General features: G+C 45.5%; 1 protein-coding gene and 2 non-coding genes across 3 annotated transcripts; all 3 read left to right on the plus strand.

The window, feature by feature from the left end:
- The first annotated feature begins 857 nt into the window (after window positions 1-857).
- LOC122542264 (mitochondrial import receptor subunit TOM20 homolog) lies at window positions 858-7,975 on the plus strand. The gene is made up of 5 exons (XM_043679819.1): window positions 858-1,093; window positions 3,045-3,091; window positions 4,325-4,406; window positions 5,891-6,033; window positions 7,513-7,975. The coding sequence occupies exons 1-5, from the start codon at window positions 973-975 to the stop codon at window positions 7,555-7,557; spliced, it is 438 nt and encodes a 145-aa protein (XP_043535754.1). The 5' UTR covers window positions 858-972; the 3' UTR covers window positions 7,558-7,975.
- Window positions 3,196-3,330, plus strand: LOC122548722. The gene has a single exon (XR_006311333.1). It is a non-coding gene; the product is annotated as a small nucleolar RNA SNORA14 (small nucleolar RNA).
- Window positions 6,683-6,817, plus strand: LOC122548720. The gene has a single exon (XR_006311331.1). It is a non-coding gene; the product is annotated as a small nucleolar RNA SNORA14 (small nucleolar RNA).
- Window positions 7,976-15,388: the final 7,413 nt, after the last annotated feature.

A 15,388-nucleotide genomic window follows, 5' to 3' on the forward strand; every position in this document is an offset into this window, starting at 1 on the left:
CAGTAGCAGTCCTCTGGGCCACAGGGGTCAGGGCTGGGCCCTCAACTCTTTATTTATACAAGTGATTTAGAGGAAAGGACAGGGAATATGATAACTAAATTTGCTGATGACACAAAGATAGGAAGAAGAGTTGTGAAGAGGACACAAGGGAGCCTACAAAGGGATGTAGGCTCCGTTAAGTGAGTGATCAGCGATCTACCAAATGGAATATAATATAGGAAAATGTGAATGTCTGTTTTGGCAGAAAGAAAATAGAAATGTAGTCTATGTATGGAAGCATACATGATCTCAATGATGAGAGGATGCAGAAAGATATGTCTTGTAATGAGTTAATTAGGTTGCAGGTACTGCTGGCAATCTGGAAAGTTAAGAGAATGTTATGTTTTATGACAAGGGGGAATTGAATGCAAGAAGGTGGTTATGTTTCTGGAGTTGAGATGAGTCAGAGGTGACTTAACTGGAACGTGTAAGATCCTGAGAGGACTTGACCAAGTGGACATGGAGAGGATGTTTCCTCTTGGAAGGATCTAGAACTAAGGGTTACAGTTTTTTAAAAAAAGGGGGCTCCATTTCGGACAAAGAGAATGTGTTCCCGAGGGTCGAGGATCTTCGGAATTTATTTAAAAGGCAGTAGTTGCAGACATTTTAAGGTAGCGGTGGACGGAGGCATGTTAGGAGGAGAGCTGATGTAATCTCGGTAAATAATGGAGCAGGTTTGAAGGACATAGTTACCTCCTCTTGTTGGTGTATTTGCCCTCTGGGAGGGGAGGAAGAAGACAGGGTCACGGGAAAGTTTGGTGTGACGCGGGGGATCAGGCAGAGGCGGAGACGACTATGTGACTGGGCGCGGTCGCAGGTTGATGACGAAAGAGGTCTTTTCCTGGTCGGGCGGTTGAGGGTCATGGTGACGGGCGGCAGAGCCTGAGGCCGAGCCCGAGCAGCAGAGAGGGAGCTGCCGTCCGCTCCGGGACCATGGCTGGGAGGACGAGCGCCATTGCTGCGGGCCTGTGCGGGGCGCTCTTCATCGGTTACTGCATCTACTTCGACCGCAAGCGGCGGAGCGACCCCGACTTTAAGAGCAGGCTCCGGGAACGTGAGTGTCCGGGCGCGTGGGGTCGGTGACCGGGAATGACCCCGGGGTGGGGGGCCGTGTCTGTCACCGCCCGGGGGGGCCTCACGTGTCACCGCGCGCCCGGGGGGGGGGCCGCACGTGTCACCGCGCCCCCGGTGGGGACGGGGGCCCGCACGTGTCACCGCGCGCCCGGGGGGGGGGGGGGGCCGCACGTGTCACCGCGCCCCCGGGGGGGTGGGGGGGCCTCACGTGTCACCAGGCCATGGGGGCGGGCAGACCTCCTACCGATGGGCCGCATGGCCTCCTCTCTCCATGGAGCGGGCGGCTCAGGCACCAGCGGCCCGGGACACAACAGCCGGCCCTCCCTCCCGCTGCACCGACAGAACATGGGAAAGTGGAACTGGACCACCCTCTGTGTAAAACATTTGCCCCTCATGGGTTTTTTTTTGATATATGAGGGAAAATACAACTTCCATTAACCCAATCTATGCCCCTCATTATATTATCTTCTGTAAAGTCACCTCTGGGCTTCCTACACTCCAGTGAAAAAAATTCCCAGCCTTTCTTTATAACTCAGACCTTCCATACCCAGCAGCATCCTGGTAAATCTCTTCTGAACCCTCTCTAGCTTAATAATATCCTTCCTATAACTGGGCAACCAGACCTCGACCCAGTATTCCAAAAGAGGCCTCCGCAACATCCTGTACAACTTCAACATGACTTCCCCACTCTTATATGTTCAGAGGACTGAGCAATAAATACTAGTATGCTAAATGTCTTTTTTGACCACCCTCTCTATATGTGATGCAAACTTTCAAGAATTATATGCCTGAACCCCTCGGTCCTTTTGTTCTACAATACTACCCAAGGCCTTACCATTAATTGTAAAAGTCCTACCTCACTTGTTGTACCAACAAGCTCTTTTATCCATGTTTGAACCAAGGCTGTGATGGGGTCAGGAGCTGATTGGCCCTGGCGGAACCCAAACTGGGTGTCGCTCAACAGATACTGCTTGATAACACTGTTGATAATCCCTTCCATCACTTTACTGATGATCGAGAGTGGACTGATGGGGTGATAACTCACCAAGTTTTACTTGTTCTTTTTGTGTCCAGGATTTTCCATATTGTCAAGTAGACGTCTGTGAGAGCTGACTGAAACAGCTTGGTTCATGGCTGAGTTAGTTATGGAGCACAAATCTACAGTACTATTGCCAGATGTTAGTACGGTGGACTTTGCAAGTTTGACAGGGATGGATTTGTTGTTTGTTGTTTCCAGTGCCCAGGTTGATGCAAAGTGGTCTGTCAAGTTTAATTTATTTCTTTAGACTTTTCAATCATTTCGTACAATTGAAAGGTTTGCCAGGCCATGTCAGAAGGCAGCCAAGAGTCTGGAGTAGTTGTGGGTCTGGAGTTAGTTGTAGGTCAGACCAGTTAAGGATGACAGATTTCCTTCCCTAAGGATCATTAGTGAACCAGATGGGCTTTTACATTAATTGCTTATCATTTCATTGTCACTGAGACTAGCTTTTATTTCCTGATTTAATACTTAATTGAAATTCCACCAGCTGTTATGGTGAGATTTGAGCACATCAGCAAAGCATTAGCCTGAGCATCTGGATTATTAGATCAGTGATGTTACCTCTTACGTTTTACCTTCCCTTCTCATTGCAAAATCAAGTCCACGCATAAATGTAATAAACAACTGTAGTTTGCCAATGCCGATGGCACGGTCCAGGCTATTAATCATGCAACCAAATCTGTGGGTAGGAAATCAGTCAGTGTTTGTGGCTGGCCCACATTATGCAAGATGCTGCATTTAGTGTATGAGCCGAGCACCAGAGTCCACATAGCGCCCTTCTTTGCTGAAACACGTAGAACACAACTGTCCCATCCCCCAAATGTGCATGGAACCTGTGGAGTAGCCCTGTATTAATGAGACAGCATCTCATCTTCCAATCTCCATTTTACAGGAAGGAAGAAGCAGAGACTCGCCAAAGAAAAGGCTGGACTGTCCCGGGTAAGTTTAGGTGGACCGACGATGTGAAGTTGTGAGCTGCCTCTTTGAAATACCTGGGTCGGACTGGGGTGGGGAGTTGGGCTATTGCGTGCCTCTTAACACAGCTGCATTCTGTAAACTCCCGACTTGTTTTGTCTCACAACAAGCCGGACTAGAAGGAATGCAAAATGAAAGCTCCAGAGAATTCCAAAGTGCTGAGCTTCACTTGTGCTTTTCACTATTTCACCTCTCTGACAATTCCATAAGACACGAGAACAGAAATTATGCCATTCTACTCTGCCAAACAGGAATAGTGATGCAGGTGGCTGTGGGAAGAGATTATTGCCTCTTTTCAATACAGGAATGGCAACACAGTTGCAACCTGGAAGAGGGGACTCAGTAATGTCTGTGGGTGGGGATGAGCAAGGTTCAGTCACTGTGTCAGAGTTTGACAGAGCACAGCATTCATTGTGGATGGGGGAGGGACCTCTGCCTGGATCTGAGGTGTTGGGGAGTGGTCCAAGCCCAGCCCAGCAGTGGGTACAGTATGAGGACACTGTCAGGTATGGAGAATGGTTTGTCTCTGGTCTGAAGTGAGGTTCCAGTTGAGGTTGGACCCACGTGGCAAGGCAGTAGCTGAAGTTTTATCTTACTTTCTTCTCCAGTCCCAAAACCAATCAGTCCTGTTGCTACCTATTCTGTTTCCAGTAGGTGTCCTGTCCCAGAGCATGAGTTCTTTACGTAGCAGCAGGTTAAAGTCAGGACGGAGCTGCTCCTTCACTTTTCTCATGGGTGTTGCTCCTGGACGGAGACTGAGAGGCTTGTGTTTTATTACGTTGGTGCTGATCAATTTTATCAAGTGAAATATGTTTTGCCAGTGGTGTTAAAGTGAGAGTTCTCGAGGACTTTCCCACCGCCTGGGGTTTGATCAATCCTTGTTCTCACCTGGTTTTGCCAGTGATTTGATGAACCATTAATAGCTGGGGTAGGAGATTGGGAGAGTCCAGTCAAATGAAATTCCTAAACCAGTGTCTGCCTCAACCTGGTGATCTGCTTTGGGAGACAGGGGCAGCAGGTGATCAAATTCATTGACCCCCCCCCCCCCCCCCCAATTAGCTATGATCAACTGTTCCTCTTAACCTCACTTTAATTTTAGAGATGGTTCCCTTGCTACTGCACCCAGCAAACTAAAGTATTCAGCCAGTGAGTAATAACAAACTCTTCTAAACTGCACGTTGCTTCCTTGTTTTGCAGTTGCCAGACTTGAAAGATGCGGAAGCTGTGCAGAAGTTTTTCCTGGAAGAGATCCAACTAGGCGAAGAGTTGTTAGCACAAGGTCAGAACTTCAAGTGTGCCATTACTGTACTTAAAAAGGAACAATAACCCCCCCCCCCCTCCCCCTCCCCCTCCCCCTCCCCCTCCCAACACACCCCTCTCAGTGCCCAGGGCCTAAAAAACGCTGGCCCAGGGGTGTGTTGGGTTGTTATTTGGTCAGTCATCCACTTTCTGCCACGGATTCATAGTTTGAGAATTGTAATTAATTTGTTTAAACTCCAATCTCAGTAAAAGTGACCATGGCACAGTTTAAATGTCATTTAAGTGCCTGGCTGAATGACGGATGTTCCTCTGCGAAAGGAAGCCTGTTGTTGTTGTGACTCTGGGCCTACCAATGTGACTTGCATCCCAGCACAAAGTGGACCCACCAAACTATACCCCATCAATCTGAGTGGTTCCGCCATCTCCTTTCGTATTTGCCAGATATTTGATAAATATCAGCCCTGTCCGTGTACCGGACATTTGTTAAAAGCAGATTCTTTATTGGTTCGATCACAGAAAAGCAAACTAAGGCATTGTAGGGTTTTCTGGCTCTGTATAAGCCAGGCCTCAGTTGGTTGCAGTCCACGTCTCGTGACAATAGCTTAAGTCAGAAGTTTGGAGGTTCAGGTACTAAAAGGCCCATATTTCAGTGCGGCATCAGAGGAATGCTGTAGGGTTGGTGGTATTGTCCTTTGGATGAAATGTTAAACTAAAGCCCTTTTTACCACTTCAGACAGCTGCAAAAGATCCAAATCATTTATCCCTCAATCCTCATCTGAAAAACAAACTGCCCAGCTTTGTTTTGTGAGAGTTTGTGACTGTCGCATTTCCTACATTATGACGTCATTACAAATGTAAAGAGCTTCATTCACTGTAAAGAGCTTTGAGTATCTGGTGGCAGTGAAAAGTGTTATAAAAGTGCAACATTTGCCTGACTTTGCTCGTCGTGATTTTAATCACTCCACTGTTGGCAGCTGTCCTGGCCCCATATTGTAGGATTTCTTCCTGAACATTGTCTGCTTCTCTCTTCTTTTAATGCACTGTAATCTAGCTCTCAGTCACCAATCTTTCATATGGTTCAGAATGCTGGTTTTGATTGCAACGTTCCTGTGTAATGCTTTCAGATATTTTTCTATGTTACTGGTACTACGTAAATGCAAGATGCTGTTCACAACTATTGGGTTTCTCTTCTTGGCTGTTTGATCTGTGCATTGAGAGATTGGAAAAACTAGCTTGGACCTCACTAATCACAATCTCCAGAGATCCCACAACTCCATTTATATCAGTACAATACTCTTTTTTGTTTGAAATGTTGCAAATGAAAAAAAGAGGCCATTCCTTTAAATTAATTCTGGAGGTGTTAGTGCTTTTAGCAAGAATGGTATTTATTACCCATCCCCTATTTTAATCACATTAAGCATGCCCTTTTCCCAAGGCATGACCTTTCTTGATCCAAACTGGAGTGCTTTCAGACTTAAAGCTGTGACTGTCTTGTTCCTGCAGGTGACTATGAGAAAGGGGTGGAGCACCTTACGAATGCTATAGCTGTGTGTGGGCAACCTCAGCAGCTCCTACAGGTGTTACAGCAGACCCTGCCTCCGCCTGTCTTTCAGATGCTCCTGACCAAACTGCCAACTATCAGCCAGGTATAACACAATGACCAGGTACAATTGGGGTGTGGGGGGGAGGTGTGAACTGGCTTTTACTGGGGCAGGAGGATTATTTCTAGTGGTTTCCCACATTGTGGGGAATTTGGAGTGGGCTGGGAAGGGTGCTCTCTCACTAATTAAAGGAGCAGTGCTATGTCGAGGTCAGCCTCTGGTGCCCTTTGTGTTGATACTGTCTGCAACAATGCTGTAGGCCCTCCTGTCACAGCCGTTATGGTGGAATTGGGTTTGCCCGCATTTGTGATCGGCTGCAGCCAGTTTCCTTCCTGCTGGCTCATTCGGACTGGTATTGGAGAACGAAATAACACTCTTCAAGGTCTTGCCATTCATCTTCAGTCTATTCTCTCAAGATTATCATTGTAAAGGATAGGGGGCAGAGAGACATCAGTGAGGCAGGGAGGTGGTGAGCACACAGAGGGGTGCACTAATGTGATCGGAGGTCACAGTCAGGGTCAGGAACCAACAGTGCAGTCTCTCTGTGATGCTGGTGTGAATTGCAGCCTGTTATTGGTTAGGTGAAGTTTGCTTTTCCCAGCTGTGGTTTTCCCATCCTTTATGACCTGTGCTCACTCAGATGCTTGAAATGCCACGTCTGGTGTGGGGGCAAAGATGAGGACTCTTAACACAGCTGCATTCTGTAAACCCCTGGCTTGTTTTGTCTCACAACAAGTCGGACAAAATGGAATGCAAAATGAAAGCTCCAGAGAATTCCAAAGTGCTGAGCTTCACTTGTGCTTTTCACTATTTCACCTCTCTGACAATTCCAAACAGAATCAGTGATCTCTAAGTGGCCATTTCCAAGTTTGAACCCAATTTGGAAAGTCCAGTGCAGGGTAAAGGCCTTGAGTTAGTGAGCTCTCTGCCGGCACTTTTATTCCATACTAAACTGCAGGAATGATTGTGGGAGAAGCTAGGTTACTTCAGTTGAATATAGTATACTGACAAATAAAACTAAGATGGACAGGAGTGTATATCAGTGTGGGACACTGTGAGGAAGGACAGTTTGTTCCTGCAGTGATGGGGATGTTAAATGGCACCAGTGACTTCTTTCATTTCCCCATTACAATGTGACACTGCCATGCTGCTTAGTTTTTTTGGGTCAATTTGGGAAGAAGCTGACCTTTTGCTTTGGAATAGAAAGATATTTTTAGCTGAGTGAACCTTTAATACGCTTAATTATAGAAAGGAGAAAGAACCTGTATTTCTGTAGTGCCTTTCGTGATGGCAGCATGCTGTAAAGTACTTCATACCCAATGAAGTTTTTTTTAAGGAGTGTAGGCATTATAATGCAGGACAAGTGGAAGGCACTTTTACACAGAAGCTCCCATAAACAGCGACCTGATAGCTGCTGGATAAATTGTAAGGGAATATTGATGAGGGATTGGGAATCTTAGTTTTTAAGTATTTTTCACAGCAGGGTTTGGTGATTTCTAATCATTGTCTTGTCTTCCTCCACAGAGAATTGTGACTGCACAGGCTTTAGTTGAAGATGATGTGGAGTGAAGTGGGTTTCCTGTGATAATTGGCAATGTGAGCAGTGATCTCACCTTCCAGTCCTGTCTCTCTCTCTACATTTAGCACAAAAGTGGACTCTGAATTGATTTTGGGAAATTTGTCATTCTCACTGCTAAAAGTTCCTGTTGCGTCACTTTATTTATTTCGCACCTGTGTTTTAATACTAATTCACTGGATACCATATTGCAGTTGTACTGCTGAATGTCATCTGTTTCTTGGCGTAACTCTTGTCAGGGGTGTAATCCTATACAGACAGAGTATATTGTGGTGTACACTAGAAGAGTCTGCTCCTTGCACACCAGGAACTTGCTGCCAGACAGTTCCCCAATCTCCCTGCTCCACTGCTGCTTGGTTCAAATGGATGCTGTTGTACTTCAGAGATTTTTAATAAATTTATTCAATCAAATGCAGCCCTCTGCAGTCTTTTTCAAAAGTAAGTGATGTAAAGGGACATGTACTTGGTAAACATACACCATGATAAAGCATACCTCAACCATTATATCTTATAATCAAAATCTTAATTTCAAATTTTTATTTTAATTTCCACCTCCTGCCATGGCAGGATTTGAACCTGGGTCCCCAGATCATTTCCTAGTTCACTGGATTAATGCACAAGCAAGAAAATGCCAAAGAGTATTCTCATATGTATGGATAATGTTATTGTGATACATGTGGACTTCTAAAAGGCATTTTATAAAGTGCTCCATAACAGATTTGTGAACAAAGTTAGAGCTCCTGGAAGAGAACAGGCAATAGCAACATAAAATGAGCCTCTGTGACAGGGAGCAGCTTTTCAAACTGGACAGAGATTTGTTGTGGAGTTCCTCAGTATTGGGAGTCTTATTTGACGTGATATTTATTGATGTAAAGGGCACAATTTCAAAAATTAGGAATCATATGAAACGTGCAAATTTTGGAATCAGAGGAGGATGCTTTAGGATGCTTTGATCTTCTAAAGGACAGATCCAGTTGGTGAAATGGTTGGGAGATGGCAAATGTAATGATTCATTTGATAAGAAGAACATGTTGAGGCAATATCAAATAAAGGACCCAATTCAAAAGCAAGAGCAAGAATCATTGAAGGGCGGGGGAGGAACAAGTTGAAAGAACATTTAGTAAAGTGTATGTAATCCTTGGCTTTATCAGTGGGGTTGAAGATTATGAAAGCACTACAGTTATGAAAAACCTTTTTATAAAACAATGCTTTGGTCTCAATTGGCATTTTGTGTCCAGTCTGGCCACCACACTTTCAGAAGGATTTGAGAGGTGTTAGTAAAGTTGCAGAGAAGATTCTCGTGAATGGTCCCAGAAATGAGAAACTTCAGTTGAATAGCTTGGAGAAGCTGAGATGGTTTTCATTGAAGCAAAAAAGGTTTGTGAGTAGGTTTGATAGAAGAATTCAAAATGATGTGTTTGGGCAGAGTGGATAGAGAAACTGTTCTCATTGGTAGAGGGATTTCAAACAAATGGTGCAGGTTTATGGTAATTAGTAAAGGAAGCAATGGTGATAGAACGTAAATTGTTTTAGAGAGTGGCTAGAGTCTGGAATGCACGGCTTGGGAATATGGTGAAGGTGGATTCAGTCAAGGCATTCAACAAGAAACTGAATCACTATATGAAAAAAAAGTATTGCAGGGCCTTAAGGAAAATAGGTGGCTGGACTAGCGAACTGCTCCTTCAGGAAGAAACCAGAGTTCCCAGGGAGAATTGTAAACTCCAGACAGACTGTCACCCAAGGGTGAAATCAAACGTAGGTCCCTGATACTGTGAGGCAGCAGTGTTACCCAGTGAGGCACTCGCTGTCATGGGCACACTTTTACTGACTCATTCACTCATTTTCTCATGTGCATACTTTAAAACATTCTGACACACTCATTCACTGTCACACATTCACTCACGTACTTTCTCACGCATGCACACTCACTGTCACACACGCTGTCACTTACATATTCACTTTCAAACACATGCTCACTTCCTCTTTCATGCACACATTCACTGACTCACTCGTACACACTTGTGCATTCTATCTTAAGATGCTCATTAACACAGCCCTGTATGACATTTCTGGTCGCTTGATGTACCGTCTCATCTGCCTCTGTATGTGATTCTACATACAGTTAGTTACACTTCTATAAATTCAGATTATTAATAAAATACACATTGTACATTCATTATATAGCAGCTTTCTGGAGGAGACTGCTCAGACCAAATGGGTACGATACCAGTGTCCAGTTAGAATGGTCAGCAAATCCTCTCCCTTCATCCAGTCATAACATTTCTAAGTTTAGATTACTTACAGTGTGGAAACAGGCCCTTCGGCCCAACAAGTCCACACTGACCCGCCGAAGCGCAACCCACCCATACCCCTACATTTACCCCTTATTACCTAACACTAAGGGCAATTTAGCATAGCCAATTCACCTAACCTGCACATCTTTGTGACTGTGGGAGGAATCCGGAGGAAACCCACGCAGACACGGGGAGAACGTGCAAACTCCACACAGTCAGTCGCCTGAGTCGGGAATTGAACCCGGGTCTCTGGCGCTGTGAGGCAGCAGTGCTAACCACTGTGCCACCGTGCCGCCCACTTATACCACTTTCTGATCAATCCCCATATCCTTTAAGGAAGTCTGTCTTTCTTTTTAAATAAATCAGCTCCTGTAATAACCTCCGTGTGGAGATGTTACTCTCGAATGTGTTTTGTGATTAATCTGTGCCCCCTCTTGTCTTTCGATTGTTACTGGAAGAGTTTGTTTCAGAATTATCTTTGTATAACCCTTCATAATCAGGAAGGCGTTACAATATTGCCTAAATCAAAGACTTGCACTTTTCTTAACTGTGGGGTATTCTGAAGCACTTGACAGCCATTGAGGAGCATTTGAAATATTGCCACTGTTGTAATGTAAGAAATGCAATGGCCAATTTGTGCATAATGCAATCCCACAATGACAGAATTATTTTTATGATGAAAACTGAGGGATAGCCATTAAGCAGGGATTTGGGGCAAAACTACCTGCTCCCCTTCAGTGAGCCTTATGTTTTATATCATAGTCATACAGCATGGAAACAGACCCTTCGGTCCAACCATGTTCCCAAACTAAACGAAGTCCCACCTGCCTGCGCTTGCCTATTCATGCACTTATCCAAATGTCTTTTAAATGTTATAACTGTATCCACATCCACCACTTTCTCTGGCAGTTTGTTCCACACACAAGCCACGTTCTGTGTAAATAAAGTTACTTCTCATCTTTTTAAAAGTTTCTCCTCAACTTAAATATATGCTTCCTAGTCTTGACCTCTGCCACCCTTGGGAAAAGGCACCACCTGCCATTCCCCTTATCTATACCCCTCATGATTTTATAAACCACTATAAGGTCACCCCTCAATCTCCTACGCTCCGGTGAAAAATGGTCCCAGCCCATCCAGCCTCTCCTTATAACTCAAACCTCCATTCCTGGCAACATCCCAGTAAATCTCTCCTTGAACCCTCTCCAGCTTAATAATACGCTTCCTATAATAGGAGAAGGTGAGGTCTGCAGATGCTGAAGATCAGAGCTGGAAATGTGTTGCTGGAAAAGCGCAGCAGGTCAGGCAGCATCCACGGAACAGGAGAATCGACGTTTCGGGCATAAGCCCTTCTTCAGGAATGGGGAAAGTTTGTCCAGCAGGCTAAGATAAAAGGTAGGGAGGAGGGACTTGGGAGAGGGGCATTGGAAATGTGATAGGTTGAAAGAGGTCAAGGTGAGGGTGATAGATCAGACTGGGGTGGGGGCGGAGAGGTCGGGAAGAAGATCTCAGGTTAGGAAGGCGGTGCTGAATTCGATGGATTAGACTGAGACAAGGTGGGGGGACAGGAAATGAGGAAACTGGTGAAATCGGAGTTCATCCCTTGTGGTTGGAGGGTTCCTAGCCGGAAGATGAGGCGTTCTTCCGCCAACTGTCGTTTTGTTGTGGTCACCTTGTTTAAGAAGGAATATATTTACATAAGAGGCTGTTCGAAGCATGTTCACTGGATTGGTTCCAGGATTAAAGGAACTATCCAAAGAGGAAAGATTGAATAGACTATAACTGAAATCATGAAAGTTTAAAAGAATGAGATGTGATCTTATTGAAATAAGTAAGATACTGAGGGGGCTTGACAAGAGGATGTTTCCCCTTTCTGGGTATCTAAAACTAGGCAAATTGAGGCATTTAATTTCAGAATAAGAATTCACCCATTTACCATGGATCTCTCACTCATACCCTCCTTACCCTTTCCCCCTCAGCCATCATGTATTTTACGGACAAGAGTTACAAACATTATCATAATCTTTGAGAGGCATTGATTAGCACACCAGTTTCCCGGAGTAATTTTTAAAATTATCCAAAGCAGTTATGTAAATATTGCAAATCACTTGTAAGATGACTAGGCCGTTGGATTGCAGTCAAAAGCACATAACACTCCACAATTAAACTAAAGTTTTCAGAATTGCAATCTCAACAGAAGTCTAGACTGAATTCAGTCAAATCCATCGAACTCAGCACCGCCTTCCTAACCTGCAATCTTCTTCCCGACCTCTCCGCCCCCACCCCCGTCTGACCTATCACCCTCACCTTGACCTCTTTCCACCTATCACATTTCCGACGCCCCTCCCCCAAGTCCCTCCTCCCTACCTTTTATCTTAGCCTGCTGGACAAACTTTCCCCATTCCTGAAGAAGGGCTTATGCCCGAAACGTCGACTCTCCTGTTCCGTGGATGCTGCCTGACCTGCTGCGCTTTTCCAGCAACACATTTCCAGCTCTTCCTATAATGGGGTGACCAGAACTGGACACAGTATTCCAGAAGAGGCCTCGCCATCATCCACTTACACAGAGAGAGGGGTCCTTGGTTTGTTATTCAGCACGGAAGGAGAATAGCCAGCCTGTGTAAGCTCTTTAGTGGAACTATATTATCTCTATGCCTTTTTCTCTCCATAGCTCTATAATTATTGGGTATTTAATTAATTCTGAATGTTGCTATTGAATCTGTGACCACTCTGCCTTTGGGCAGTGCTCCCCTCGTCAGAACAAGAAGAGACATCCGCAAGTCAGCTGTGTGTCTTTTGCTTATCACCTTAAATCTCTGCCCTCTAGTTAAACATTTTAAATAAAAAGCAGCATCTCTGCCAGTGCAGCAAGAAGAATGATAAGTAGACACATCCAGTCCTATAGTGGGATTTGAAACAACTAACTTCTGACCCAGAGACAAGAGTGCACCTCTCGCTGAATCAGCCATAGATGTTTAAAACTTCGAATATAATGGTTTCTTAATTGAGGGGTGGTGTTTGATGGTGAGTGGGAGGTGTGATGTGTGGAGGAGTGTTTACATATCTCTGAGCTGTGTCAAGGTGTGGGCGTCACATTAAGTAAACGCCCTCCACACAGCTCCGCAATGGTATTCTCAGGGCAAGTAAATGAGCAAGAACATGTAAAATTGTTTTTTTCATTCCACAGTGTTGGGCAAACGTGACATTGAGTGACAAGACGCCATTTTATTCCAAACGCTGCAATGCTGTAGCATTTCCACAAGGTGGGGCTGTTCCTCCACATGTCAAACAAATGGTGGTGTGGTTCCATACTTCCCATTGAAGCAAGGCTGTCAAATGCTCAATGTAGGGTTTAAATATTCCTCTACTGTGCTTGCTCCTTGTGGAGAGATGTCCCCATCTTGTCAGGCTGTTTGGATAATACAGTTTGGGAGGAGTAACATCCGAAAATGCTTTACAGACAAAAAGAGCAACAACTTGTATATGGCTCCCAAAGATACCCACCAGATCCATTATCACATAAAATTTTATACTGAGCCTCAAGGACAGAAAACTTGAGAAGGAAAGTTGGAGGAATATCTTAGAGAGATTTGAGCAAAGGAAGAGAATTTTAAAACTGAGCCATTTCCTAAATGGGAGCTGGTGCAGGTCAGTAAGCCACAGTGGTGACAGGGAGTGACTGTGAGCTCTGGTGTGGGCAGCACGTCTCCAGTTCCAAGGTCACGATGTGAGAGAGCAGCTAGGAGTCCTCCTGTTCGAGGTGATGAAGGTACAAGTGAGGATTTTATCAGGAGTGAGCCGAACCAGAGATAAAGGGAGGCAGAGGTAAGGAGGGAGAATGAGGCAGCCACAGTGATGCCATGAGCAATGGTCAGAAACACATCCTGGAATCCAATCTGACATCTGAGCCGAAGAGATTCTGGTAAAATCACAGTCTGTTGTGTGGATGTTCAAGGATCAGCCTGAGCGGACCCCAGGGGAAGTGGTGCAGCAGCAAGGAGAGAAACTGTCACGAGATTCTCTGGCCTTTCTCTGAATGAAAGTGCCAGTTACACAGCAGGATGCCACAATAAGCAATAAGATTCATGACTAGTTCGACAGCTTTATAGAGGTGTTGGTCAAAACAGAAACATTGATCCTTGAAGAAGGGCTTATGCCCGAAACGTCGATTCTCCTGTTCCCTGGATGCTGCCTGACCTGCTGCGCTTTTCCAGCAACACATTTTCAGCTCTGATCTCCAGCATCTGCAGTCCTCACTTTCTCCTCAAAACAGAAACATTGCCAAGATGCTGGGGATATAACCCCTGTATCCTTTGAATACGGGATTGTTCACATCTCCCTGAGAGGCCGACTTTGGCTCGTGTCCAGTAACTGAACTGAGAGGCAGTCTGGGTCAGATATGGGTCTGGGGTTCTCAAGCTAACCTGAGAGAACAGGAGACAGAGGCTCCAGGGCAGCTAGTAACGGCCTGTCAGGCACCTGGTTCCTTGGAGACATCTTGGAATAAATGTCTGACTGCCTCCAGCTCACAGTTTGTGGTTAAGAAACAGTTTGGTTTATTTGGACCACAGTTTGGATTACAGCCAGCCTGTGGAAAGCCCCGCATTTGCAGATGACAGCAGCAATTAAACCAAACAAAAGTCCCTCCAGCTTCTCTTGCTCGCGCTCTCCTTGTCTGACTTTTATGATCAATAACTCCCCCGTCTATCCCTCAGAAACAGAGCCGAGCCCACAATGCCACAAGAAGTAGGAGGGGGCAGGATCTGCTGTGGAACAGTTACTCATTGTTTCAGATTTTGCTGCAGAGACACACAGGATTATGCCTCGCAATCATTTGTGTAAAAGGTAGCTCTTTCAAAGGGCTTGCACAGGAAATGTGGGCTGAGTGGCCTCCTTTTCTGGGGGGGGGGGCAGGTTCCACGGAATAGGAGGAGGCCATACAACTCCTCAACGAGCCAATTATATCAAATCTGATTCTTGACATCACTGTGTAGCTCCCTATTTTAATTCCATAACTCTCAAATTCTCTTATTACAGGGAAATCTAGAATTTGAATTAGATTTTATTGTTGCAAAGTACAGGAATCCAAGAGTACAGTGAAACGCGTACAATGTCGCCATTCCAGGCACCACCTGAGGTATGATGTACAAAAGTAAAGAAATAAAGTTTAAAAATCACCAATAAAGTTGTCCTGTGCTTAACCATGCCGGTCCTGTACTCCCAATAAAAGCTCCATCTCATCCATGTTGGGTTCAGTCTCCCACACTCGCTGCAGCCGTTACTGGGAGACAGCTATCACTGCCACACTCCCCCCACCAGACGACACAGAGCTCACTCTCGCCACCCACCCCAACACGGGGCTCACTCCCCCCACACCCCGACACCCACATCACTCCCTGCCCCATCCCACCCCCACACTGAGCTCACTCCCCCCCACACTGAGCTCACTCTCCTCCCCCCACACTGACCTCACTCTCCTCCCCCCACACTGAGCTCACTTTCCCCCACACTGAGCTCACTCTTCCCCACACTG

This window comes from Chiloscyllium plagiosum, chromosome 3, assembly GCF_004010195.1.
Source record: "Chiloscyllium plagiosum isolate BGI_BamShark_2017 chromosome 3, ASM401019v2, whole genome shotgun sequence".
Lineage (NCBI taxonomy): Eukaryota > Metazoa > Chordata > Chondrichthyes > Orectolobiformes > Hemiscylliidae > Chiloscyllium > Chiloscyllium plagiosum.

What these genes read in the sequence shown, in the direction of transcription:
- LOC122542264 (XM_043679819.1), top strand. Translation starts at nt 973, where the DNA reads ATGGCTGGGAGGACGAGCGCCATTGCTGCGGGCCTGTGCGGGGCGCTC. An exon ending in TAAGAGCAGGCTCCGGGAAC is followed by an intron (nt 1,094 to 3,044) that starts GTGAGTGTCCGG and finishes TCCATTTTACAG; the next exon opens with GAAGGAAGAAGCAGAGACTC. An exon ending in AACTGCCAACTATCAGCCAG is followed by an intron (nt 6,034 to 7,512) that starts GTATAACACAAT and finishes CTTCCTCCACAG; the next exon opens with AGAATTGTGACTGCACAGGC.